This window comes from Trachypithecus francoisi, unplaced genomic scaffold (assembly GCF_009764315.1).
Source record: "Trachypithecus francoisi isolate TF-2019V2 unplaced genomic scaffold, Tfra_2.0 Lachesis_group16, whole genome shotgun sequence".
Classification (NCBI taxonomy): Eukaryota; Metazoa; Chordata; class Mammalia; order Primates; family Cercopithecidae; genus Trachypithecus; species Trachypithecus francoisi.
In genome coordinates, this window is record NW_022681461.1 from 21,369,844 (window position 1) to 21,394,926 (window position 25,083).

Here is a 25,083-nt window from a genome sequence, read left to right on the forward strand (position 1 = left end):
GATAAAATTGATATTATAGACTAAAATAATAGGCTTGCCTTTATATTAGGATGCTTATTTTCCCACCTTATGTCAGTAGCATAGTTACAAGAACACATGCTTTAGGGTGGTCATTCTTTTTTCTTGAATCTTGATGAGCTTTGCATGACCTTGGGCTAGTTATCTAACCTCTATCTAGTAAGCCTTAGGTTTCCTACGAGAACAGAATAATAGCCATACTAACCTCATGGGAGTATGGTAAGTACCAAAATGGGTAAGTGGAGTGTTTTTTGGGGGGAATTACTTAGCTTGTTATCTGGTAGTAGGTGTGCAACAGATTATAATTATCATCATTCTCTGAAAATGTCACTTTTGCTTTCTGGTGCTCCATTCCTAGTACTGCCTGTAAGGTCTGCTTTGACAAGGAAATCTGTAAGAAGCTGCCAACATCATTTTGCATAGCAAGAGCCCCTCTCTGTGTTACAGTCTGGAGAAAAACTGTCCTCAGGTACATGAATCCAAGAACACACTTGACAGAAGAATGGAAAAAGGGAAGCCTAGGAAGTCTAGAAACAAAAATCATAGTGATGAGCAGTGCTGGAAGGCTGGTCAGCAGCCAGAGTACAGCTTGTGAGCAGCATATTGGGATTTTTTTTTTCTACATTAGACTCTATTCCAACTCTTTCTATGGAGAGCCCACGGTTTTGTGATGGGTTGTCGATGAAGGAAAGCTCTGAATTTTTTAGAGTAGATGAAGTGTTTGTCATTTTATTCCATTTTATGTTAGGTTAACACTGCCATTTTTCTTTTATTATTTGATGTCTTAGCTGATGACATCCCAGGCGACTCCCAGGCGAAAAGTACCCAGAAAATCATGAGAGTGCAGTTCCTAGAAACTCAGTCATTTCTTTCTTGCTGGGCTTGTTCTGCCATTAGAATTGTTGTGACTGTGGATTCCTGCAGAGGAACTAGGGCCTGGGGACCTCATGACTCCTCAGCTCTGATGCACCTTCTCTTTTCTTCCCTTATCTCAAGTAGGTCCTGAGCAGCCCAGCCCAGATGGTCTCTTCTGCTCACCAGGGGTGGCCTGGAGTCAATTGATAAGAGCCCTCTTTTCTTGGCCCGTACAAAACAAATCTCTGCCTAAAGACAGCTAAAGGGGAGAAAAACACCACCAAACCAACAACTCCTTTGTACCTCCATTATCCCCATAATTAGATAAAGAAAAGTTAGAACACCAGGAGGCAGCAGACACCTCCACAATGCAGCTTGGAAACAGAATTTCTGTAGATCCACTGTCCTTTTTTTTTTTTCAATCACACAGAAGAGTTTGTACAAATCTCATTTGTTTTCACTTCCTGCATTTTTGTGTCTTGACACATTATTTTGAGGAAAATTCCTCTGAATTTTATGCTTGCTCTTCAATTACGGTTGAACAGGAACTGTTAATTGAGTTTAGCCACTCAAAAGAACAAAGTATTTCATCATTCTTATGTATTCTGGTTGGATTCATGGTTAAAGAAGACAAATAGAAACACTCACACATCAGCCTGGTGTGGGGATAAAACCAAAAACAGTGATGCTCACAGGCATGCCTGAGAGTGGAATGGTGGTGGTGGTGGGGGGGGGTGCCTGTTTACTGGTAGTAGGAGTAACTCTCATCATCGTATTCCAGCTCATCTTCGTCATCGTCATCCAGCAGCCCATACTTAAATTTCCGGTAGACTGTGCCATCCTGGCCCATGTAGACGATGTCATCATCATCATCCTCATCATAGTCCCGATCCCTGTACTCAATCACCTGATCCTCTTCAAAGCTGGTGCTGTCTCCATAGCTGCTCTTATAGGAGGAGTAAGACTTGTTGGGGTCGGCCAGCTTTTCATAGCCGGCCTTTGCTGCTGGCTGGACTCGGCCACGAGATTTCTTCCACACGACCACAGCTGCCCCGAGCAGAAGCGCCAGCATCACAGAGGAGGTGATGAATAGAGCTGTCTTGAAGTGCTCAGCTGCAGGCTTAACTTTGCTCGTTCGAAGGATGCACTCTTCTGTTGGAAGAAGACCCCAAAGGAAGAGGCAAGAGGGAAAAAGTGGAAGAAACAGAATAGAGAAAATTAGATTCTGAAGTAAAGAATTTCACCTTTATTTTAAAAATTGATAATGGTAGAATCACTGTCTCTGATTTTCCTCTTTTTTTAATTTTAATTTTAATTTTAATTTTTTGTAGAGACAGCTTCTCGCTATGTTGCCCTGGCTGGTCTCAAACTCTTGGGCTCAAGAGATCCTCCCATCTCGGTCTCCCAAAGTGCTGGGATTACAGGCGTGAACTACCGCACCCGGCCTGTCTCTAATTTTCCTAGAAGGCATACCACTGTATAAAATTGGAGTATATACCCCATGAGAATCCTAGCCTATGTCTGATGAAGCCAGTAAATCCTTCTATAAAGAAGGTCAGTTTGCCATCCAAAGGGAGTTCCCTTATCCCCGTACCTCATAGGTCAGTCACCAAGTGTCCAACCTTATCAACTGATTCTTCTATTTCCCTCCTAAGAAAATATTTCATCTTGGACCAAGCTTTAGTTATTGCTAAATGCTCTATTTTCTTTCCCAATTCCAACTTCTTTTCTAAGACTGAGTCCTCTCCCAAGCTACCCTTAAGCCTGGGCCAAGACGACTGTCCCACCACTTAAGGGCAAGAGCAGATAATTTATAAAACTACTGACTCCGAGAGCCATGTGGGGCCTTAGAAATTACTTAGGCCAATTTGTTGTTTGACAGTTGAGGAAACTAAAGTCCATAGAGAGGAAGTGAATTGTCACATTGTCGGAGGCAAGAGTTCAAATCCAGCAATCAGAATTCAAATCCAGGAATCCTAGCTCCATGCTACAGTCTAAAGACATTAGGACAAAAGGCTCTAACAAGTGTTCTTTGGCTTCTTAGAGTTTTGTGCTCCTAGTCTGGCAGAAAAAGAAGTACCATCTTTAAATCCTATCAACTTGAATGCTAGGGAATTTTTTCTATTATTATTAAGAGTTTTTTTTTTTTTTTTTTTTTTTTGAGATGGAGTATCGCTCTGTCACCCAGGCTGGAGTGCCATAGCACAATAGCTCGGCTTACTGCAGCCTCTGTCTCCCAAGCTCAAGCAATTCTCGTGCCTTAGCCTCCTGTGTAGCTGGGACTACAGGTGCACAACACATGCCTTGCTAACTTTTGTATTTTTAGTAGAGGTGGGGTTTCACCATGTTGGCCAGGCTGGTCTTGAATTCCTGACCTAGGTGATCCATCCTCGGCCTCCCAAAGTGCTGGGGTATGAGCCACCACACCCAGCCATTATTAAGAGTTTTGAAATCCAGAGCTCCTACCCTTCTCATCCATCAGCCTTTGTTTTGATGCCTTGACTGAGAATATGGAGTAACCAAAACAGTTTTATGGAAGGAAAGATTCAACTGTAACTTTAGTGATGAGGATGAGCTCATTTTTCTTACTTATTCATTTATCCAGGTGGTATGATTTGGGTAGTATGTCTATTTTTTTTCTATTCTTTAACCCACCACATGGGAATATGAAAGAACCAGAGAAAAAACTATCAGGCCATGTTGCATGTACAAGCTGAGATACACGTAGGTTTTTTATAAATATTTGTTGAACCTCTTGGATCTCTCTTGTTCAGGGGATAATTTCATGAACAATTCTAGGTACATTCTACACACTAGATAAATAAATATAACACTGCTGCCAAGGTGCAATGATTTTTGCTTATTAAATATTGACCAATTAGATCTGATTCATCATGACTATGTATTTCTCTTTCTTTTTTGCTAGTGAGAAACAAGTTTTCTATTTTATCATAATTTTCATTCTCATGGGAGTTTACCTATCAAGCCGAGTTTCTTCTTCTAAAGTAACAGCTCTATCATTTCTCATATCTTTCTTTCTTTTTTTTTTTTTTTTAGAAAAAATCACTCAGTTTGAGATTTTTCTAAGTTTATGACCAACGAGAACCAAGTACCCACATGGATGGGGTTAGTTAGACTTGAGGATAGCTGAGGGACTGGAAATTGGTAAAGGGGGTTTTGCTTCTTCTTACCCTTCAATAAAAAATTCATTTCTAAAATGTCATAAGTCTCTAATGAGAGGCCCAGGTTTGGGCTGACTTTCATAGAATGATTCTTCAACAGAATCAAGATAATATTGACATCAGCTTCCTTGATAGTTGATTCTTTTCCTTTTTTCCCAGGAGGGAAGAATAAAAAAAGGAACAAAGTAATTCATAAAGATAAAATGCTAGCTCTACTTGAGTTCTAGTCTTGGAGGCAAGCAGAGCATCTAATTCCAGATGAACCATTTTTTAAAAAAAAAATTGAGACAGCATCTTGCTCTGTCACCCAGGCTGAAGTGCAGTGGTGTGATCTCGGCTCACTGCAATCTTTGCCTCCTGGGCTCAAGAGATCCTCCCACCTCAGCCTTCTGAGTAGCTGGGACTACAGGTATGCACCACCACGCCCAGCTAATTTTTGTATTTTTAGTAGAGATGGAGTTTCACATGTTGTTCAGGCTGGTCTCAAGCTCCTAGACTCAAGCGATCTGTCCGCTTCACCCTCCCAAAGTGCTAGGATTACTTACAGGCATGAGCCAACGTGCCTAGTCACCAGATGAAACTTTTAATGTTGGTGTGGACTTGGGCATGTGAATCAAACTCTTTGAGCCTCAGTCTCCTCATCTATAAAATGGGACTGATAATCTCTACTTGTGAAGTGAGACAATGGACATGAAGTTTCAAGTACAGTAGGCCCATAGTAGGCACTCAATAAAAAGGTAGCCATATTGATTCTCCTAAATTTTCCATCCCCCCTCCCTCTGCTCCCATTGGCTTCCTGAGGACATGCCCTTCATCTGCAGGCTGCTCTTGCTCTCCCCTCACCCGTGGTGTCCTGGCAGTCACAGCACTCCTGGGCACTGGTGGGATCGGAGGTGTTGCAGCAGTGGAGGCAGCGGCTGTCGTCCATGTGCAGCACCAGGTTGGCGGGGCACAAGGTGCAGTTCTTGGCCCCTGGTCCCTTGCATTCCATGCAGCTCTCGTGGCATTTTTCACAGTTAAACTTCTCTCCCTGTTAAGAGCAATCAAGAGGTTCCGTCTGAGTGCAGAGGGATTAACAAAGCACTGGAGTTCCCAGATGGTATTTCATCTTGTCTCCATAAGGAGGGAGGTGTGTGTGGGACAGCAGAAGAATGGTGTGTTCTGAGCCCGATTTAATTGTGCTGGGTGAAAGAACCAACTGTCTGTGATGGGGTGGAATCATGGCTGTGCCCTGCCCTTTGAGATCTGCTAATAACAGTGGGAGAACAGACGTCTAGAACGGTTTGAGTTAGGAGCTGACAGCTCCTATGCTCAAGGACTGCTCCTGTGCTTAAGGACAGCTCAGGTCAAGGACTAGTTTTGTCTGGCCCACACTGTTGACTTTCAGTTTAAAATATTTTGCATTCATTTCCCACATCTCAAAAGTGAGATATTTCACATGTAAATTCATTCCTAATTTCTCTTTAGAAACTAGAAGACCTGTCAACACTGGATTCGTCACTCCCACGTGGCAATGGCCCCCCTTTCCACTCTTCTATTTGACACATTTCCCAGCACTTGCTATGATGTCACCAACGTGTAGGTGATACATCAATTTCCACTGCCCTTCAAGCTTCAAGCTTACACTGTGGTTTTCTTTGACCCAGCATTTATGTTTGTGACCTGCTTGGCCCTCTGTGGTTATTGGATGATTGTGGTCAGGCCCCAGAATAATGTAGATTGTGGCTGTGTAGCTCAAGTAATTAAATCTCTTTAGGAAGAGAGTGGAGAGATGAGAAGAAAGTGGCTTCCCTCCTGACAAGTTGCTCCTTGACTGGTGCTGGAAACGTGGGTTAGGGAAGATGCCTTCCTGTTTTACTTCTGTACTTTGGAAGTATGGTATGACAGAAAAAGAAGAAGGAATGGAAATTGCTTTTGTTGAGCACCTTGGCATGTTTCAGGCACTGACAAGGTGCTTTCTCAGCTGTTACTATCTCATTGAATCCTACATCTCACCTATTATCTCATCCTTCAGGTTTAATCCCAGCTTTGTTACTTACCACTCACATAATTTTTTTTTTTTTTTTTTGAGACAGGGCCTTACTTTATTGCCTACGCTGGAGTGCACTGGTGTGATCGGATTCAAGCAATCTTCCTGCTTCGGCCCCACATATAGCTGGGACTACAGGCACACACCACCATGTCCAGCTAATTTTCCTTTTTTGTAATTTTTGTAGAGATGGGGTTTCACCATGTTGCCCAGGCTGTACTCATATAATCTTTAACACATTATTTAACCTCTTTGAGCCTCAGTTTCTCTAAACTGTAATGAGGGCTGTTGCCAGAATTTAAAGAGAACTCATATGTACATATATTAGTTTGTATTAATTTCATCATGGGGAAATTTACTTATTTTCTAAAGTTTCAAAACACAATCAAGAAATTTGTGGTCTTGCTGGGTGTGGTGGCTCACACCTGTAATCCTAGCACTTTGGGAGGCTGAGGTGGGTGAATGGCTCGAGCCCAGGAGTTCGAGACCAGCCTGGGCAACATGGCGAGACCCCGTTTCTACTAAAAATACAAAAATTTAGCTGGGCATGGTTGTCAGAGGCATTTGAACCAGAGTAACTCCATCTTGAATAGGGGCTGGGTAAAATAAGGCTGAAACTTACTGAGCTACATTCCTAGATGGTTAGGCATTCTAAGTTACAGGATGAGACAGGATGTCGGCACAAGATACAAGTCATAAAGGCCTTGCTGATAAAACATCTTGCAGTAAACAGCCAGCCAAAACCCACCTAAACCAAGATAGCAATGAGTGGTGGTTCTCACTGCTACACTCCTACCAGCGCCATGACAGTTTACAAATACCATGGCAACATCAGGAAGTTACCCTATATGGTCTAAAAAGGGAAGCCATGAATAATCCATCCTTTGTTTAGCATATCATTAAGAAATAACCATAAAGATGGGCAAGCAGCAGCCTTCACAGCTGCTGTGTCTATGCAGTAGCCATTCTTTTATTCCTCTACTTTCTTAATAAACTTGCTTTCACTTTGCCCTATGGTTTTGCCCTGAATTCTTTCTTGTGTGAGATCCAAGAACCCTCTTTTGGAGTCTGGATTGGGACCCCTTTCCAGTAGCATCTTTCTGGCAACCACAGAATTGACAATAGTGAGGAAACTCCCAACCCAAAGGCTAACTTTGGGTAAGTGGTGGGGACCAGTGACATGGTAGTCCCAGCTATTCAGGAGGCTGAATTGGCAGGATCGCCTGAGCCCAGGAGGTCAAAGCTGCAGTGAACTGTAACTGTGCCACTGCACTCCAGCCTGGGTGACAGTGTGAGATCCCGGCTTAAAAAAAAAAAAAAAATTATGGTCTCAAAATCCATGGCAAATGAATCCTCATTTTTTTCCTTCCTTCCTTCCTCCTTCCTTCCTTCCTTCTTTCTTTCCTTCCTTCCTTCCTTCCTTCCTTCCTTCCTTCCTTCCTTCCTTCCTTCCTTCCTTCCTTCCTCCCTCTCTCCTTTCTTTTCTCTTCTCTTCTTTTCTTTTCTTGTCCATGGGGTGTTTTCTGGTAGAAACAGAAAACCTGCTGTACAAATTCTAAAAGAGCTGTAACACTGCAAATGAATCCTTCTTAATACACTGTGATCGGGTAGAGGAAACAAAAGGTTGACATTAGGTGTGTGGTTCCTATGTTATTCACACGCTTCTGGTTAGACCAGAGAGAAGTAAGGGAGAAGATAGTTTGTATTTCTGACATAATATTCTTATGTTGACTGAAACTTCTATGGTGATGAACAACAAATGAAGAATTCATTCCAAGGCCCTCACAACTTAACTTCTCCATTAGATTAGATCTTCTCAGTTCCTTTGGAGTAAAAGTTAAGGCTACAGGTGGGTAGCACCATTATTACATGATGCAATGGTATAAGATTTTAAAATATTAAACATACAGTATTTCTATAGTATGAGAATTTGGGGACATTTTGATTGGCCAGAATGACATGCAGGAACTAAGCTCATGTTCCTCTCTAGAGAGAGCAGAAGGCCCAGCACCCCTAGCCCTCCATACCTCTTCCACTCTGTATTCCCCAACAAGACAGTCCGAGGTGCAGATCCCTCCCATGAGGTGGTAACTCCACACACAGGATAAGCAATTGAACACTCCTTTTCCTGAAAGAGAAAACATTCTAAGTTATGAGATTGACCTTAGATTTCAACCTCTGTCTCTGTTCTGGAACACTTAGGAACAAGAAATATGTCAAGTAAATTGAAGCGGAAGGGTGAATTGATTGAGGATGTGAAAAAGAAAAAAGTCTCCCACATGAAGTATAAATTATACAATTAGTTCAATCTATGTTGACTCTCAGTATGAAAATTGAGGATTTTGGGATGACATATATTTTATTACAGCAAGAGAAAAGATTTTCAGAGAATGAGAAATCATGTAGAAAGTTTATAAAACCTCTATTTGTTATTCTGCTTATTGTTTAACTAGTGTGGGGGATGTTACCAGCTGTTTGGAGGACTGCAATACTCAGTGCATTAATCATGAAGAGAGAGTTTCTAATTGAGAAACGGCACTAAACTTGGCACTTAAATGCTAGGGCTAAAAGGATTCAGCAGGTCATTTTGTTTGGTGGTTCTTAATTTTGGGGTGATGTTGATGGTGCTAGATTTCTTTGAAATTCTCTTGAAAGCTGTAAGTTCTCTTCTCAGAAATTTGATATCCTATTTATTTCTCTTTTTGAAAATACTGATAAATGAAAACTAAGGCCCAGACATGTAATGCCACCTATCCAGGGTTACATAGGTGGTGGACAAGATTCAAATTCAAGTTTGTTAACTCATAATCCATTGATCTGTCTTTCTTTCCTTTTGTTTTGTTTTTTTTTTCAGATGGGGGTCTTGCTATGTTGCCCAGGCTGATCTCAAACTCCTGGACTCAAGGGATCCCTCTTGCCTCAGCCTCCAAGTAGCTGGGATTACAGATGTGTGCAATTGCGCCTTGCTGAGGTGCTCTTTCTACCACACTATCTGCCTTAGCACATGAGCCACCAAATAGAGGAGGTCTGAATCTACAGTCTCTGTTTCCTGTGGAGGCAATACTCTTCTCTCCTAATTCAGACACCCCAGAAAGGACTGACCCAAATATTTCTTCTATGCAGGTATCAAGGGATAACTTCTGGAAAGTTTGGGGACAGGAGACCTAAATCTAGCTCATTCTGTTAGGAAGTCCTGGACATTTTTGCTGATCATTTTTAAATGGGAACATAAGATTAATGGACATAGAGTGTGCCTGGTATTGTAAGTTGGAACTTGATATAGGTCTTTCCATCAGAACAATCCTGTAAAGGGTGGTTTTTGAACTTGAAATAGAACCATGGATCTGTCATTTACATTCACAATGTATTCAATTGACATTTCATGGCTGAACTGTGAGCTCAATCATTTATAATGTTTCTGTGGAAAATAAATTCTGAGCTCCAAACAACAGCTTAGAGAATAAACACCTTTATTACTGAACTGCTTCTTAGGTTGGAAGCTGCCTGTAGTGATAAAAATTCAAAACCACTTTATTTTTATCTTAGCTCTAGCTTCATACAGAATTTCCTACATGTTCTGGAACATTACTGTGGTCTCTGATGGAAGAATCAATCTTCTCCTATTTCCATTCTTCCTTTTTCCCATTCTACATTTTTCTAAAATATAGCTTGGATGTCTTCAATTTTTAACATAGAAGAGACTTTTTTTTTTAAATGAAGAGAAATTAAGGGTAGATACATGTTCTCACTTTAATGTGGAATCTAAAACAATTGAACTCATAGAAGTAAAGAGTAGAATGGTGGTTACCAGAGGCTGGGGGCTGGGGGCTGAGGTGACTGGGGAGATGCTGGTCAAAGGGTATAAGGTTCTAGACAGGAAGAACATGTTTTTGAGATCTATTATATCTCATGGTGACTATAATTAACAATAATATATTGTACTTTCAAAATTGGTAAGACAGTAAATTTCAGATGTTCTTACCACAAAAATGATTAAGTATTTGAAGTGATGGATTTTTTTTCTTTTTGGTGGAATCTTGCTCTGTTTCCCAGGCTAGATTGCAATGGTGCAATCGTGGCTTGGTGTAATCATGGCTCGCTGCAGCCTCGACCTCCTGGGCTCAGGTGATCCTCCTACCATAGCCTTCTGAGTAGCTGGTACTACAGGCTCACACCCCATACCCAGCAAATATATATTATATATTATTTATTTTTGTTTTTAGACAGAGTCTTGCTTTGTTACCCAGGCTGGAGTGCAGTGGCACAATCTCAGCTCACTGCAAACTTTCCCTCCCAGGTTCAAGCAATTCTCCTGCCTCAGCCTCCTGAGTAGCTGGGACTACAGGCATGCACCACCACACTTGCCTAATTTTTTTATATTTTCAGTAGAGATGAGGTTTCACCATAATGGCTAGGCTGGTTTCAAACTCCTAACCTCAAGTGATCTGCCTGCCTTGGCCTCCCAAATTGCTGGGATTACAGGCATGAGCCACTGCACTTGGCCAAATTTTGTTTATTTTTTGTAGAGATGAGGTCTCACTATGTTGCTTAGGCTGGTCTCAAAGTCCTGACCTCAAGTGATCCGCCCACCTTGGCCTCCCAAAGTACTGGGATTACAGGTGTGAGCCACTGTACCTGGCCTGATGGACATGTTAATTAGCTTGATTTAATTATTCCACATTGTATACATATATCATGACATCCCTTTGTACCCTATAAATATATATAATTATAATTTATCAATTTATAATAAAATAAATTAAGAGTAGAAAACACTAAAAGAGGGGGAACAGTCCATAACTAGGTTAGGTCACAAAATTCCTACCTTAAGGTTGGTTACATTTTCTTTTTTTTTTCTTTTTGTTTTTGGAGACAGAGTTTTACTCTTGTTAGTAGAGACAGGGTTTCACCATGTTGGCCAAGCTGGTCTTGAACACTGACCTCAGGTGATCTGCACACTTTGGCCTCCCAAAGTTTACAGGCATGAGCCACCGTGCCTGGCCAAGTTTGGTTACATTTTCTAGAAGACCAACAATACATTGTCTGAGGCCCAAATCCTAGGCAGTACCCAAGGGCACTATATGTCAGCTTTGGGTGACAAGTCAGACTTCATTTACATCTCCTACACCGATTTATTGCAAAACTTGCACACTTAGGGTACTCAGATCTTTAGCAAAAGGCAGTTTGTTAATTTCCAGAAGGCTTTCTATTATTTTAAAGTTTAACACCCTACATCTATCATTGCTTCTAAGGTTCTGCAGGAGCTTTGGGACCTAAAAGACGGGCATTTTGTCATTTCTTTAAAACTCAGAGCAGCTCACCATCTGCTCTCCTTCAGACTGAATCCCATGGGATGAATTCAACAAATGCAGAGCAACGTCTGGGGTCTGTTCATGGGCCTCAGTCCACACAGAAAGATGCAGCTTGGGAGAGTTAAGAGGCTTTGGTTACTCAGCCTGGATTTTGATTCCAAACCATTTTATGAGGAGAAGAAACAATAACACAAAACCAAAAAACAAACAAACAAAAAATAAATAAAATTTTATGAAGAGGATAAGTAAAAAGTTAGGTGTGTGAAGGCAATAAATGAGCTAATTATGGAGGTATCAGTTACAGAGAAAGGTACATATGAAGCCTGAGTGTGCTATGTTTCCCGCTCCACCCCTCCTTCCATGCTTTTACATATTTTTCTTTTTTAACATCCTAAAATTGTTGGGCAGTCCAAAGTGAACGAAATATAATTTAGTTGGTAATTTCTTATTTAGGTTACTAAATTTTATTTCTGATTCTTTCATGCATCCTCATTTCTTACTATCAGAGTTAATGACTTAAAAAGGAAGGAATTCATCTTTTTTTTCACCTAGTTTATATCCCACGAGAAAAACCTGTCTCCAGATTTTGTATCTATATGTTGCAAAACCAGATGATAGCACAACGTTTTCCTAACCAGCAAGGGACATGTGTGTTATAGTAAAGAAAGGACTGTTCATTGCAAATAATTATATTAAAAAATAACATTAAATAAAAAATAAAAATTAAAAAAAGAATGATAGCAGAAAAAATGAGCACCAAAGATAGAAAACTTCAACTGGGCAACTTCATGGGTTGACGTCAAATACAGGAAGAAGAGGCACAAACACTCAGGACAGCTTCAAGATTTACCCACTAACTCCTAGTCATCCCTTGAATACAATCTCAAGAATACTGTGTGGATGAACTTTTGAGACTGGGAATGCCCAAAATCATCATCCTTAATTCACCCAGGAAATCTCAAACCCAACTAAAGACATGTATAGTATTTCTATACTGTAAGGGCATAGTAACCAAAATACCATGGTACTGGTACAAAAACAGACACATAAACCAATGGCAAAGAATAGAGAACCCAGAACTAATGCCACACACCCAAAAACCTCCTGATTTTTTACAAAGTCGGCAAAAATAAACAATGGGAAAAAGAATTTTTGGTCAATAAATGGTGCCGGGATAGCTGGCTACATATATGCAGAAGAATAACACTGGATCCCTACCTATCACCATATAGATGATAACTCAAGATGGATTAAATATTTAAATGACAACAACCCCATCAAAAAGTGGGCAAAGGATATGAACAGACACTTCTCAAAAGAAGACATTCATACAGCCAACAAACACATGAAAAAATGCTCATCATCACTTGCCATCAGAGAAATGCAAATCAAAATCACAATGAGATACCATCTCACACCAGTTAGAATGGCAATCATTAAAAAGTCAGGAAACAACAGGTGCTGGAGAGGATGTGGAGAAATAGGAACACATTTACACTGTTGGTGGGACTGTAAACTAGTTCAACCATTGTGGAAAACAGTGTGGCGATTCCTCAAGGATCTAGAACTAGAAATACCATTTGACCCAGCCATCCCATTACTGGGGATATACCCAAAGGATTATAAGTCATGCTGCTATAAAGACACATGCACACGTATGTTTATTGTGGCACTATTCACAACAGCAAAGACTTGGAATCAACCCAAATGTCCATCAGTGACCGACTGGATTAAGAAAATGTGGCACATATACACCATGGAATACTATGCGGCCATAAAAAAGGATGAGTTCGTGTCCTTTGTAGGGACATAGATGCAGCTGGAAACCATCATTCTCAGCAAACTACCGCAAGAACAGAAAACCAAATACTGCATGTTCTCACTCATAGGTGGGAATTGAACAATGAAATCACTTGGACACAGGAAGGGGAACATCACACACCGGGGCCTATTGTGGGGAGCGTGGAGGAGGGAGGGATAGCATTAGGAGATATACCTAATGTAAATGATGAGTTAATGGGTGCAGCACACCAACATGGCACAAGTATACATATGTAACAAACCTGCACGTTGTGCACATGTACCCTAGAACTTAAAGCATAAAAAAAAAAAAAGAAGTAAGACTTTGGCCAGGTGTGGTGGCCCACACCTGTCTTCCCAGCACTTTGGGAGGCCAATGTGAGCTGATCACTTGAGACCAGGAATTTGAGACCAGCCTGGCTAACATGGTGAAACCCCATCTCTACTAAAAATACAAAAATTAGACGGGCATGGTGGTGCATGCCTGTAGTCCCAGCTAGTCAGGAGGCTGAGGCAGGATAATTGCTTGAACCCAGGAGGCAGAGGTTGCGATGAGCGGAGATCATGCCACTGCACTCCAGTGTGGACAACACAGCAAGACTCTGTCTCAAAAAACAAACCAACAAAAAATAAGAAAATAAGCCGGGGGTGGTGGCGTGAACCTCTAGTTTCAGCTACTTGAGAGGCTGAGGCATGAGTATCACTTGAACCCGGGAGGGGGAAACTGCAGTGTGCTGAGATTGCATCACTGTAGTTTAGCTTGGGAGATAGAACTTTAGGCTGGGCAACAGAGTGAGACTGTCTCAAAAATAAAATAAAGTCAGTGGGAACAATAGACACTGGGGAATACAAGAGCAGGGAGAGAAGGAGTGGAGCAAGTGTTGAAAAACTACTATTGGGTACTACTCTCATTACCTGGGAGACAGTGTCATTTACATTCCAAACTTCAGCATCGTGCAATATACCTTTGTAACAAACCTGCACATATACCCCCAATTCTGAAATAAAAGTTGAAAAAAAGTATTGTTTTTCAAAATATTGTAAGATATTGTGCTTACAATATCATGAATCATTTCTCTAATCCCCACAAGCATCTTCAAAGGCTGGTGGTGTCCTGTTTTGATTGGTTGACGGTAAGAGAAATTAGCTTACCTAATGATGATTGCCTAATCTTAATTAGGAACCAAGTGCCCCCCACTGCACTGCGCTGCCCACTGCACAACACTAGTGGGTTGGAATTAGGGTTGTCAGATTTCGCAAATCAAAATACAGTATTTTATCAGGCAACCCTAGCTGGAATAAAGGTTCCACATATCCACTAATGATGGTAACAGAGGTAACTTCGACTTTTCAAAAAACCAAATAGAAAGCCAATATTTAACACCACATGGCCAATGACAATATCAGCTTTCCACCACGCCCATCCCACCCCCAATTCAGTGCATTTTCTCATCTGTTATCTAATTCCAGTTAGAAGTTTTGAGCCGTAACCATATGTGTCTCTGGAATGAAAAAGAGGTAACATGGATTAATGATTAGTTAATGCAGTTTGTTTGGGAGGCTAATTCTTTCATGGGCTGGAGTCAATTGCGAATGGGCACAGACTGGGAACCACTCTATGGTAGAGTTTTTATGGAGTTGCTTTAGGGATGGTGGGTAGGGGAGCACCGAGGGGCACCAGATGGGGCTCTGGGGTATCTCCTTTGCTCCCACCTGAGCAGCTCTGCCTGGATTGGTTTACCTAGTAGGATTCAGCCTCAGATTTTATCTGAGAAAGGTGACCACTGCTAAAATATCATTTGAAACCATTGCTCTAGATTATTACTGTGGTGTCTAACACAGTAGCCATTAGCCACAGGTGGCTACTGAGCACTTGAAATAAGGCTAGTGCAACTTGAGCTGTGCCGTACATGTAAAATAAACATTGGACTTTCAAAGACAGTACAACACACGTAAAACATCTCAGTAATGCTTATGTAGATTACATGTTTGAATGATAATATTTTGGATAAATAAAGCGTACCATTAAAATTAAGTATACTTGTTTCTTTTTATTTTTTAAACATGATTACTAAAAATTTTAAATCACATTTTATTTCTACTGGACAGTGCTGCTACACCACTAAGTACAATTACACAAATTAAACTAGCCTGGTCTGCGGGGACTTTGGCTGTCTTGTTCACAGTTGCAGAACGTTGCACCGTAAGTAAACAGATGAATGAATACACAGAGTACTAAGGGAACATAGAATGAAGGGTCTAGGGGTGGCTTTCTGGAGGAAGTGATGACTCTAATGGATCAGAAAGAGGTAGCCAGGCAGAGCAGGCTGGAGAAACTTTTCCAGAGAGAGGGAAAGTGGGTAAGGTTGGCTCAGGTTTACAGTAACTAATTATGCCCTGATTAGAGGATGGGAGAGGAGATGGTAAGAGATGAGGCTGAATATGAGGAGAACTCTGTGTTGAAGAGCCTCATATGCAAAGATACTAAATTAAAATTCTATCCTGGACAGGCATGGTGGCCCACACTTGTAATCCCAGCACTTTGGGAGGCTGAGGCAGGCAGATCACTTGAGGTTGGGAGTTTGAGACCAGCCTGGTCAACATGGTGAAACCCCATCTCTACTCAAAATACACACACACACACACACACACACACACACACACACACACAGATTAGCCAGGCATGGTGGTGTGTGCCTGTAATCCCACCAGGCATTTGGATTAGTAGAGTGAGGCTGGGCAATAATTTAGGGTACAATCCTCTTCTAAGAATCTGATTATCCATTAGTAACACATATGCATTAAAAATAATATTTTATAAGTTCAGGTTCTGACATCCCATTCACTTTAAACATAATGAAATTATGGAATAAATATAAAGAGAGAAAAACAAACAAAAAACAAGATAGATGGCCTTACAAAGAAAATGTAATCTCTTTGGAACATAAAGGAAATATAAATGCAAAATGGCAGTCAGGTTCTAGCCATCCACCTTCTCTGCTCCAGGACTAGAAGTAGGCAGTGGTGGCTGTGAGTTCACCTTTTCTACCAAAATAGAAACTAAAAGTGTTTCAGGTAAGACTAGTGCCAAAATCCAGGCTTAGAGCTTAAATCAGGAGTCATGCTGGGACTCTGCCTTCATAGACATCAACTCCTGACAAGAGCTCTCCTGAGCTGCTGATTGAATTGCTGATGGGATCTGTGCTGTCATCAATATCATTTCCAGGAACACTGGAACATCTTGTTTCTGGACTGAGTTTCAGGTTGGAGACAGGAATAGAGTTAATGGAAAAATTTCCAGACTGTGAGAAGTAAAGATGAAAGAAGAGAGAGAGGGAGTAAAGAACCAAAACCAAAATATTTCATTTACAATGAGCTAAGAGCAGCATTTCAAAGTATATAGATAAAATGAATGCTAAGAAAGATGACAGGCCAGTGCAATGGCTCACGCCTGTAACCCCAGCACTTTGGGTGGCCAAGATGGGAGGATCATTTGAGCCCAAGAGTTCAGGATTAACCTGGGCAACATAGCAAGACCTCGTCTCTATAAAATAAAGTTAAAAAGAAAGATGACAAACACAATCAATAATTAGAACATAAATTTACATCAGATAATATTGATTTCATAAAAACATTTGACAAAGTCTTTAAAATTGGTGTGTTTAAGATGCTCATAAGTAAATGAAGACATAGTATCCATAAATATATTAAATTGTAAGATACAAGCAAAGATCTAAAATAAAAATGGATGAGAAAAAGAAACAATTAGAAATCTTTTTTTTTGGCATGGTCTCACTCTGTCACCCAGGCTGGAGTGCAGTAGCACAATCACAGCTCACTGCTGTCTTGACATCCCTTGCTCAAGTGATCCTCCCACCTCAGCCTCCTGAGTAGCTGGGATTACTGTTGTGTGCCAACACGCCTGACTAATTTTTGTATTTTTTTTTTTTTTGGTAGAAACAGGATTTTGCCAAGTTGCCCAGGCTGGTCTTGAACTCCTGGGCTCTAGTGTCACTCCCACTTTGGCCTTCCAAAGTGGTGTGATTACAGGTATTAGTCACTGCACCTGGCCAATTAGAACTCTCAACAGTAAAAATATAGTCACTTAAATTGAAAACAAAAAAATAGATGGGTTGGATTTTAGATGGAACACAGTCCAAGAACAAGTCAGGGAATGAAATGGAGTGCTGAAGAATTAACCTAGTATAATGCAGAGTCAAAGAGGTAAAATATAAAAGAGTAGATAGGACACAAAGGACAGATCAATAAACTCTAAATTGCATTTAATAGAAATTCCATTAAAGAGATTGGAGGAGAGAGTGGAGAAACAATATTTGAAGATTTTATTTATTTATTTTTTATTTTTTTAGACAGTCTCGCTCTGTTGCCAGACTGGAGTGCAAGGGCACAATCTCGGCTCACTGCAACCTCCGCCTCCAGGTTTCAAGCAATTCTCCGCCTCAGTCTCCCAAGTAGCTGAGATTACAGGTGCTTGCCACTACACCCAGCTAATTTTTTGTATTTTAGTAGAGAAGGGGTTTCACCATGTTGGTCAGGTTGGTCTCGAACTCCTGACCTCAGGTGATCCGCCCACCTCAGCCTCCCAAAGTGCTGGGATTACAGGTTGAGCCACAGCTCCTGGCTATTTGAAGATCTTATAGTTGAACACTTTTTAATTTGCAAAAAGACATTAGGAATTTGTTTCCTATACAGTCATTCATTCAGTGAACAAATGCTTAATGAAAACTTATATTTTACACTCCAGAGCAGAAACAAGGGATACACAATGAATGTAGTATAATCCTTGCCTTTGCTTGAGGGGCTCACAATCAGTAGGAGGGGTGGACTTGTTTAATTACAATGTGATGTAAAATTTCTATGATAAAGCAGTGTATTACAGAATTAAGAAGGAGGAAGAATACTCCTGGGAGGACTAACAAAAGCTTCACGGAGGAGATGAGATGATACTCAAGCTGAATCTTTAAGTCGAGGGTTCCCTAGAGCATTGAGTCAATAAAGGCATGAAAGACCCTGGCACATTTGGTGGCTGCTGAGTGGTTCTGGGTAGTTCTAGCTTCTAGAATATATGGAAGAAGAGTCCTTAAGGTGTAAGTTAAGGGAACTGCTGGGGAAATCTGAATCACCTTTTAAATATAAAAACATTTATTGGCCGGGTGCAGTGGCTCACACCTGTAATCCCAGCACTTTGGGAGGTCAAGGCGGGCGGATCATGAGGTCAGGAATTCGAGACCAGCCTGACCAACATAGTGAAATCCCGTTCCTACTAAAAATACAAAAATCAGCGGGGCATGGTGGTGTGCATCTGTAATCCCAGCTACTCAGGAGGCTGAGGCAGGAGAATCACTTGATCCTGGGAGGCGGAGGTTGCAGTGAGCTGAGATCATGCCACTGCACTCCAGCCTGGGTGACAGAGCGATACTCCATCCCAAAAAACAAACAAACAAACAAACACTTATTAAAACTTTACTGAAGTGTAATAAGTAAATGCATAGAATGGAGAGATATACCACATTCATAAATATGATAACTCAGGATTGTAAAGATGGGGTTTTCTCCAAAATAAATTCAATGCAATGCCACTCAATATCCAAATACTTTTTAAAAAATGAAAGCTTTTTAAAAAATGAAACTTGACTGATTACATATTTATAGAAAAGAACTAAGCATAGCCAAGATAATTTTGAAAAGCACAGGTATGTATCCTACCAGCTAATAATATTTTTCTAGAAAGTTTTAACAATTAAAATATAGAAGTACGGCCGGGCGCAGTGGCTCAAGCCTGTAATCCCAGCACTTTGGGAGGCCGAGACGGGCGGATCACGAGGTCAGGAGATCGAGACCACCCTGGCTAACACGGTGAAACCCCGTCTCTACTAAAAAATACAGAAAACTAGCCGGGCGAGGTGGCGGGCGCCTGTAGTCCCAGCTACTCGGGAGGCTGAGGTAGGAGAATGGCGTAAACCCGGGAGGCGGAGCTTGCAGTGAGCTGAGATCCGGCCACTGCACTCCAGCCTGGGCGAAGAGCGAAACTCCGTCTCAACAAAAAAAAAAAAAAAAAAAAATAGAAGTACTTCTTTCTTAAATATTGGGAAGCATTCATGGTGATCACATATTTATGGCAAGGTGTAGAGAAAAATGAGAAATTTGAATTTTAGGGCACTCGCTCTGGCATTAGTATACCAGATGACCTGGTGTGGGGGCAAGATTCAGAGCTGGGGTGACCTGCTGGCTGCTTCAAAAGGTGTGATACTAGATACTGACAATGGAAGATGAGGGTAGTGAGAGTGGAAAAAGATCTCATTAGATAACTATTTGGGAAAGAGAATCAACAGATCTTGAAGTTTAGCTTTGTTGGAGGTGGGTGGGTTGGGCAGGTGACAAGGGAAGGAGAAGAGTCGAGGAGAACTTCAAAGTATCAGCTTGGGCTCGTGGGTAGATGGTGAGCCTTAAGGATCTCTTGGACAGACAACCAAGTTTCTGTAAAAGAGGTATGGAACTTGGGAGAGTTTGAGGCAGAAGTCTCAGGGAATAGTGAAAGTAATGAAAATAAACAAACCCCCCCGGACAGATTCATCAGGTAGAGCAGGAAAATGATGAGTGGACGAACAGTGCTTCCTCAAGTACATGATGCCTGTCTCTGGGCCTTGAAGGATGGGGGATGGGCAGGAGCAGCCCAGGTTAGAGGGAAGAGGCAGAAGTTAAGAGCGAACAGAGGGCACTGATGCTGGACAGGATCACACACAGGCTGGGGAAGCAAGAGGAACCTCCCAGGTGGTGAGAAGAGAGAAAGGGGCAAAGAAGGAAGAAAACCTTTTCATTTTTCTACGTACACATGCAAAATGACAGACTCTCACCTTTGCATTGATCACAAGTCGGATGGCATCTCTCACAGGTCTGTGTGCTTTGCTCTACATAGTAATGGTCTGGGCAGGAGCGATGACACTCTCCTTTGGAGCGGAGCAGAAAGAAAAATCTATCGCAAGACAGGCAGTCTGTGGGCCGTGGGCCCTGGCACCCCTTGCAGATCCTGTGGCACCTCTCACACTGGCCGGTGGAGTTGTCTGCATAATACCTGAAACCGTGGGAGAAGAAAAGATGGAATACTAAGCTTTGCTCCTAAATTGGGTGCAGTGGAAAAACGTGGTAGTCAGGTTTCATTTACAAGCTGGGTGACTTCAGTCTCTTTACCTTACTCATTCGATTCATTGCTAACAACACTAATGAATCCAATGATTCCCAATGTTCTTACCGGTAAATTGGGCCAATCCCTCCCCTATTATTTGTGAAAATTAAACTGGGTAACTAACATATATGAAAAGACCTAGTGCTTATCACACCTAGTAGCACCTCCATCGTTGCTAACTACCATTGCCTTTTTCTACCATGCACCTCTCCAAATTCATGCTTTTTTTCTTTTTTTTGAGACAGAGTCTCCCTCTGTCGCCCAGGCTGGAGTGCAGTGGCACAATCTCGGCTCACTGCAAGCTCCGCCTCCCGGGTTCACGCCATTCTCCTGCCTCAGCCTCCCGAGCAGCTGGGACGACAGGTGCCCGCCACCATGCCCGGCTAGTTTTTTGTATTTTTTAGTAGAGACGGGGTTTCACCGTGTTAGCCAGGATGGTCTCGATCTCCTGACCTCGTGATCCTAAATCAAAAAAAGAGATCCAGTTGGCCAGGCACAGTGGCTCACACATGTACTCCCAGCACTTTGGGAGGCCAAGATGAGAGGACGGCTTGAGGCCAGGAGTTTGAGACCAGCCTGGTCAATCAACATGGTGAAACCTCATCTCTACTAAAAATACAAACGAACAAACAAAAATAGCCAGATGTGGTGTGTAGTCCCAGCTACTTGGGTGGCTGACGCATGAGAATCGTTTGAACCCAGGTGAGTGAGCTGAGAGCACACCACTGCACTCTAGTCTGGGTGACAGAATGAGACTGTCATAAATAAAATAAAAGATAAATAAAATAAATGTACCTCTGAATTATTCTTCTAATTTGTCAATTAAAAAACAGATTTTGAAATAGGAGGTGACAAGTGTGATATTGACATTTACATAACAGATATAACCTTGTTTGGAAAGATTTTTGGAGGTTAAATATAGTAACTATAACCACTATTCATTAAGTTTCTACTAATATGCCTGATAGTATTCCAGGGACTTCATAAACATTATTTCAGCTGTTGAACCTGCAAATGAGACCCGAGAGTGGGGACGTTACCACATGCCCTCGGGAACAAGACTACAGTTTTAAATCCCAGTCATACCACTTACAAGCTGTGTGACCTTGGGCCAGTCACTCAACATCTCTGTGCCTCAGGTTTCTATAAGATGGGGCTAATGTTAGTACCTACAATTAAACATGTGATTACTGAGAAAGGGGTGGGGAACATGATGGGCACTTTATAAATAATTAATGTACATTAGTGATAATCATAAATTGCATGATATATCCTCATAGCAAATCTTATGATTTAGGTATTATTATCCTTATTTTACAGAAGCAAACATTGAGGCTTAGAGAATTTAGACAACTTGCTTAAAGTCAGTTAGTGAAGTGGGACAATATGATTTGAGTTTAACTGTTAAACGCTTAACAAAATAGTTCATTAATTGAAGGGAAACAAAGGTTTGCAAGCAAGACATAAGAGGGTAACAAAATTCTTGCTAAGGATGAACTTCTAAAGGTCATCTGATTCATCTTTGTATCTCTAGACATCAGCACCACTAAACCCATCCTAGAAACCTAAAGGTTCATCTTTGTTTTCTCTGGTGCAACACTACAGGTCCCAATAGGCTTTTTTTTGTAGACTGAGTCAGCTCCATGAACTTGCTGAGTACTCACACCATGCCTAGGTTATGCTGAGCCTTGCTGTATTTAGCCACCTGTCACTGATCTGAGGGAGCACACTGGAACCTCAGTGGCCCAGCTTGTGGTAACTGGAGACCTGCTTCACTTTCTGCAGTTATGTGAAGAACAATGACTACTATGTGTCAATCTGTAAGACTGAGGTATCTGAGAGACAAAGCGATGATGAGCTGAATGGCTGACAAAGCCCACATAAGACTCAAGAAAAGAAACCATCACGGAAAAGTGAAATCTACACAGAGCAGAGGGAATACACAGGATTAGAGTCAGAAGATCGAATTTTCACTCCTGGCTCCGCCATGTATTAGTAGCTCCATGACTGTGGGCAAGTCACTTAACCCCTCTGAGCCTCAGTTTCTTCATCTGTAAAATGGAGAGACTAATAGCAACCTCATGAGATTGTTGTAGAATCAAATCATAATGTAAAGATACATTGTGAGTGGAAATACCTTGTAACTCTTAAGCAGCATACAAAAGTTTTTTTTACCTAATGTTTTTATTGTAGATTGTTATAAAGATGAAAATCATCAGTAGGAACTGTGGGAAAGAAAGCGTATCAATTTTAAGTAGGTTTTTTAAATTATCAAGGAGTAATGCTAAAAGAGACAACAAAGAGTTTATTGGACCAGATTAAAAGAGTACAACACCACTGCTTGCTTCAGTCTCCCAGCCTTGAAGAGCATAAGCACAAGCAGTAACCTAGGCTTTAAAGAAACTTCTCTGAGTTAAACACCAAAATAATTATGTGGGTTGGGATAGGGTGCAGAGAAGTATATATCTACTTTTCCAAGGCAGTGATTTAACATACGAGGCTTATGCCAAGCATGGGGAACACTGATTTTACTAAAGGAAGAGTTCTCCTCTTATACCTCATGAATATTCAATTTCTTCTTTATTAAAGGGATCTACGGCAACCTGTGCCTCCCCCCACCAGCCCTGGGGAACTTCAGACACCGTGGAACAACTGTCTTCTTAATTCCATGGTCTGCATTCTACCTAGATCACAGGATGATTAAGCACCCTTTTTGTGCTTGAGAGTATTTACTGACTTGATTTGAGGAAGACGGGATCCAGATCTTTTCAGACACTTAGTAGGGCGATGCAGAAGGGCTAAGCCAGGTAGCTTCATCCCCCACTTTTTTTTTTTTTGACAGAGTCTTTTTCTCTTGCCCAGGCTGGAGTGCAGTGGTACGATCTTGGCTCACTGAAACCTTTGCCTCCAGGTTCAAGCAATTCTCATGCCTCAGATTCCCGAGTAGCTGGGATCACAGGTGCCTGCCAACACACTCTGCTAATTTTTGTATTGTTAGTGGAGACAGGGTCTCATCATGTTGGCATGGCTGGTCTTGAACTCCTGGCCTCAAGTGATCTGCCCACCTCATCCTCTGAAAGTGCTAGAATTACAGGCATGAGCCACCACGCCTGTCCATCCATCTCTGTTCTTGTCTGGCAGGGCCCTTTCTTCCTTAATCTATACGGCTGGTGTTTTTCTTTCTGAGACAGAGTCTTGCTCTGTCACCCAGGCTTGAGTGCAGTGGTATGATCTTGGCTCACTGCAACCTCCTCCTCCTGGGTTCAAGCAATTCTCCTGCCTCAGCCACCCAAGTAGCTGGGATTACAGGCACATGCCACCATGCCTAGCTAGTTTTTGTATTTTTCGTAGAGATGGGGTTTCACCCTGTTGGCCAGGCTGGTCTTGAACTCCTAACCTTGTGATCTGCCCACCTTGGCCTCCCAAAGTGCTGGGATTATAGGCGTGAGCCACCATGCCTGGCCTGGCTGGTGTTTTTCAAGAGCTGCTAATGTGTGGCTCTGTGCTGAGTGTTGTAGAAGCAAATGTAAGACATAAGAGGTGTTTTTCTTCCATGAGTTTATGATTTTCTTGGGAAGAGGCATATAAAAGTAAGAATAAACTCTTAAAGTCAGTGATATGGTTTGGCTGTGTGCCCAAATCTCATCTTGAATTGTACTCCCATAATTCCCACGTGTTGTGGGAGGGACCCAGTGGGAGATGGTTGGATTGTGGGGGCGGTTTCTCCCATGCTGTTCTTGTGGTTGTGAATAAGTCTTACGAGATCTGATGGTTTGATAAGGAGAAACCGGTTTCACCTGGCTCTCATTCTCTCTCTTTGCCTGCCGCTGTCCACGTAAGATGTGACTTGCTCCTACTTGCCTTCCGCCATGATTGTGAGGCCTCCCCATCCACGTGGAACTGTAAGTCCAATTAAACCTCTTCCGTTTGTAAATTGCCCAGTCTTGGGTATGTCTTTATCAGCCGTGTGAAAACAAACTAACACGGTCAGTCTTTCTCTTACTCATCTTATTTATATATAAAAAGTGCTTGTCATGAGACGTGTTAAATAAATAAGTGAATGAATGAGATAAATCAAAATGCAAGGCAGCATATAGCACTAAAATGAACGAAACAAGCAGTAACTGCTATAGGACTGAAGAGACGTGTCAATTTGGGTGAAAGCATTTGAGGAAGGTCTAAGGTTGCAGCCCTTGATTTGGGTCTGGAAACTCCCAGTGCTCTAGGTTATTGATTGGGTAGAAAGAGTCAGCAACAGGCCTATTATCAATCTTTTACTCTTTACTGGGGATACCCAGGGGGAAAAAAGGATATCCTGGCAATCAGACCTTTGGATAACACTAACAGTTCTTCCTGGCAGAAAAGTAATAGAGTCCTTATCCGTGAAATGCTTTTAGGGGGATACATCAAGTGTGTGTCTAGATTGTTTATGATAACAAGACCTGTAATTTGTGGATTTATGGGGGACATGACAGGCTGGGGAATTAATGGGGAATAAATGGAGATGTTAATGGAGCTATTTCCTTTGTAAATCAATGTTCCGCATGCACTGCTCTCCTCACATAAGCAAGTTGGGAGAACGTGAGACCCTGAATTTTAAATCTGAATCAGAACAAGTCCTGAAGCCGAAGAAATAGAACCTCCATTAATGGTCTTGGGCTTCTCTGAGGAAAGGATGCTTTG

At 41.7% G+C, this 25,083-nt stretch overlaps 1 protein-coding gene and 1 non-coding gene across 3 annotated transcripts in view; both read right to left on the reverse strand.

The window, feature by feature from the left end:
- Positions 1–574: 574 nt before the first annotated feature.
- Positions 575–25,083, reverse strand: part of PCSK5 (proprotein convertase subtilisin/kexin type 5) — a 464,591-nt gene continuing 440,082 nt past the window's right edge. For both annotated transcript variants that reach the window (XM_033237074.1, XM_033237073.1), the window contains 4 exons: positions 20,072–20,289; positions 8,112–8,212; positions 4,899–5,085; positions 575–2,025 (listed from right to left, as the gene is read on the reverse strand). In XM_033237074.1, the coding sequence (XP_033092965.1) occupies positions 1,616–2,025; positions 4,899–5,085; positions 8,112–8,212; positions 20,072–20,289 (916 nt within the window). In that variant the 3' untranslated portion in view covers positions 575–1,615. The remainder of the gene's footprint in view (positions 2,026–4,898; positions 5,086–8,111; positions 8,213–20,071; positions 20,290–25,083) is intronic.
- LOC117099490 lies at positions 7,597–7,659 on the reverse strand. Its single transcript, XR_004443826.1, has one exon. It is a non-coding gene; the product is annotated as a U7 small nuclear RNA (small nuclear RNA).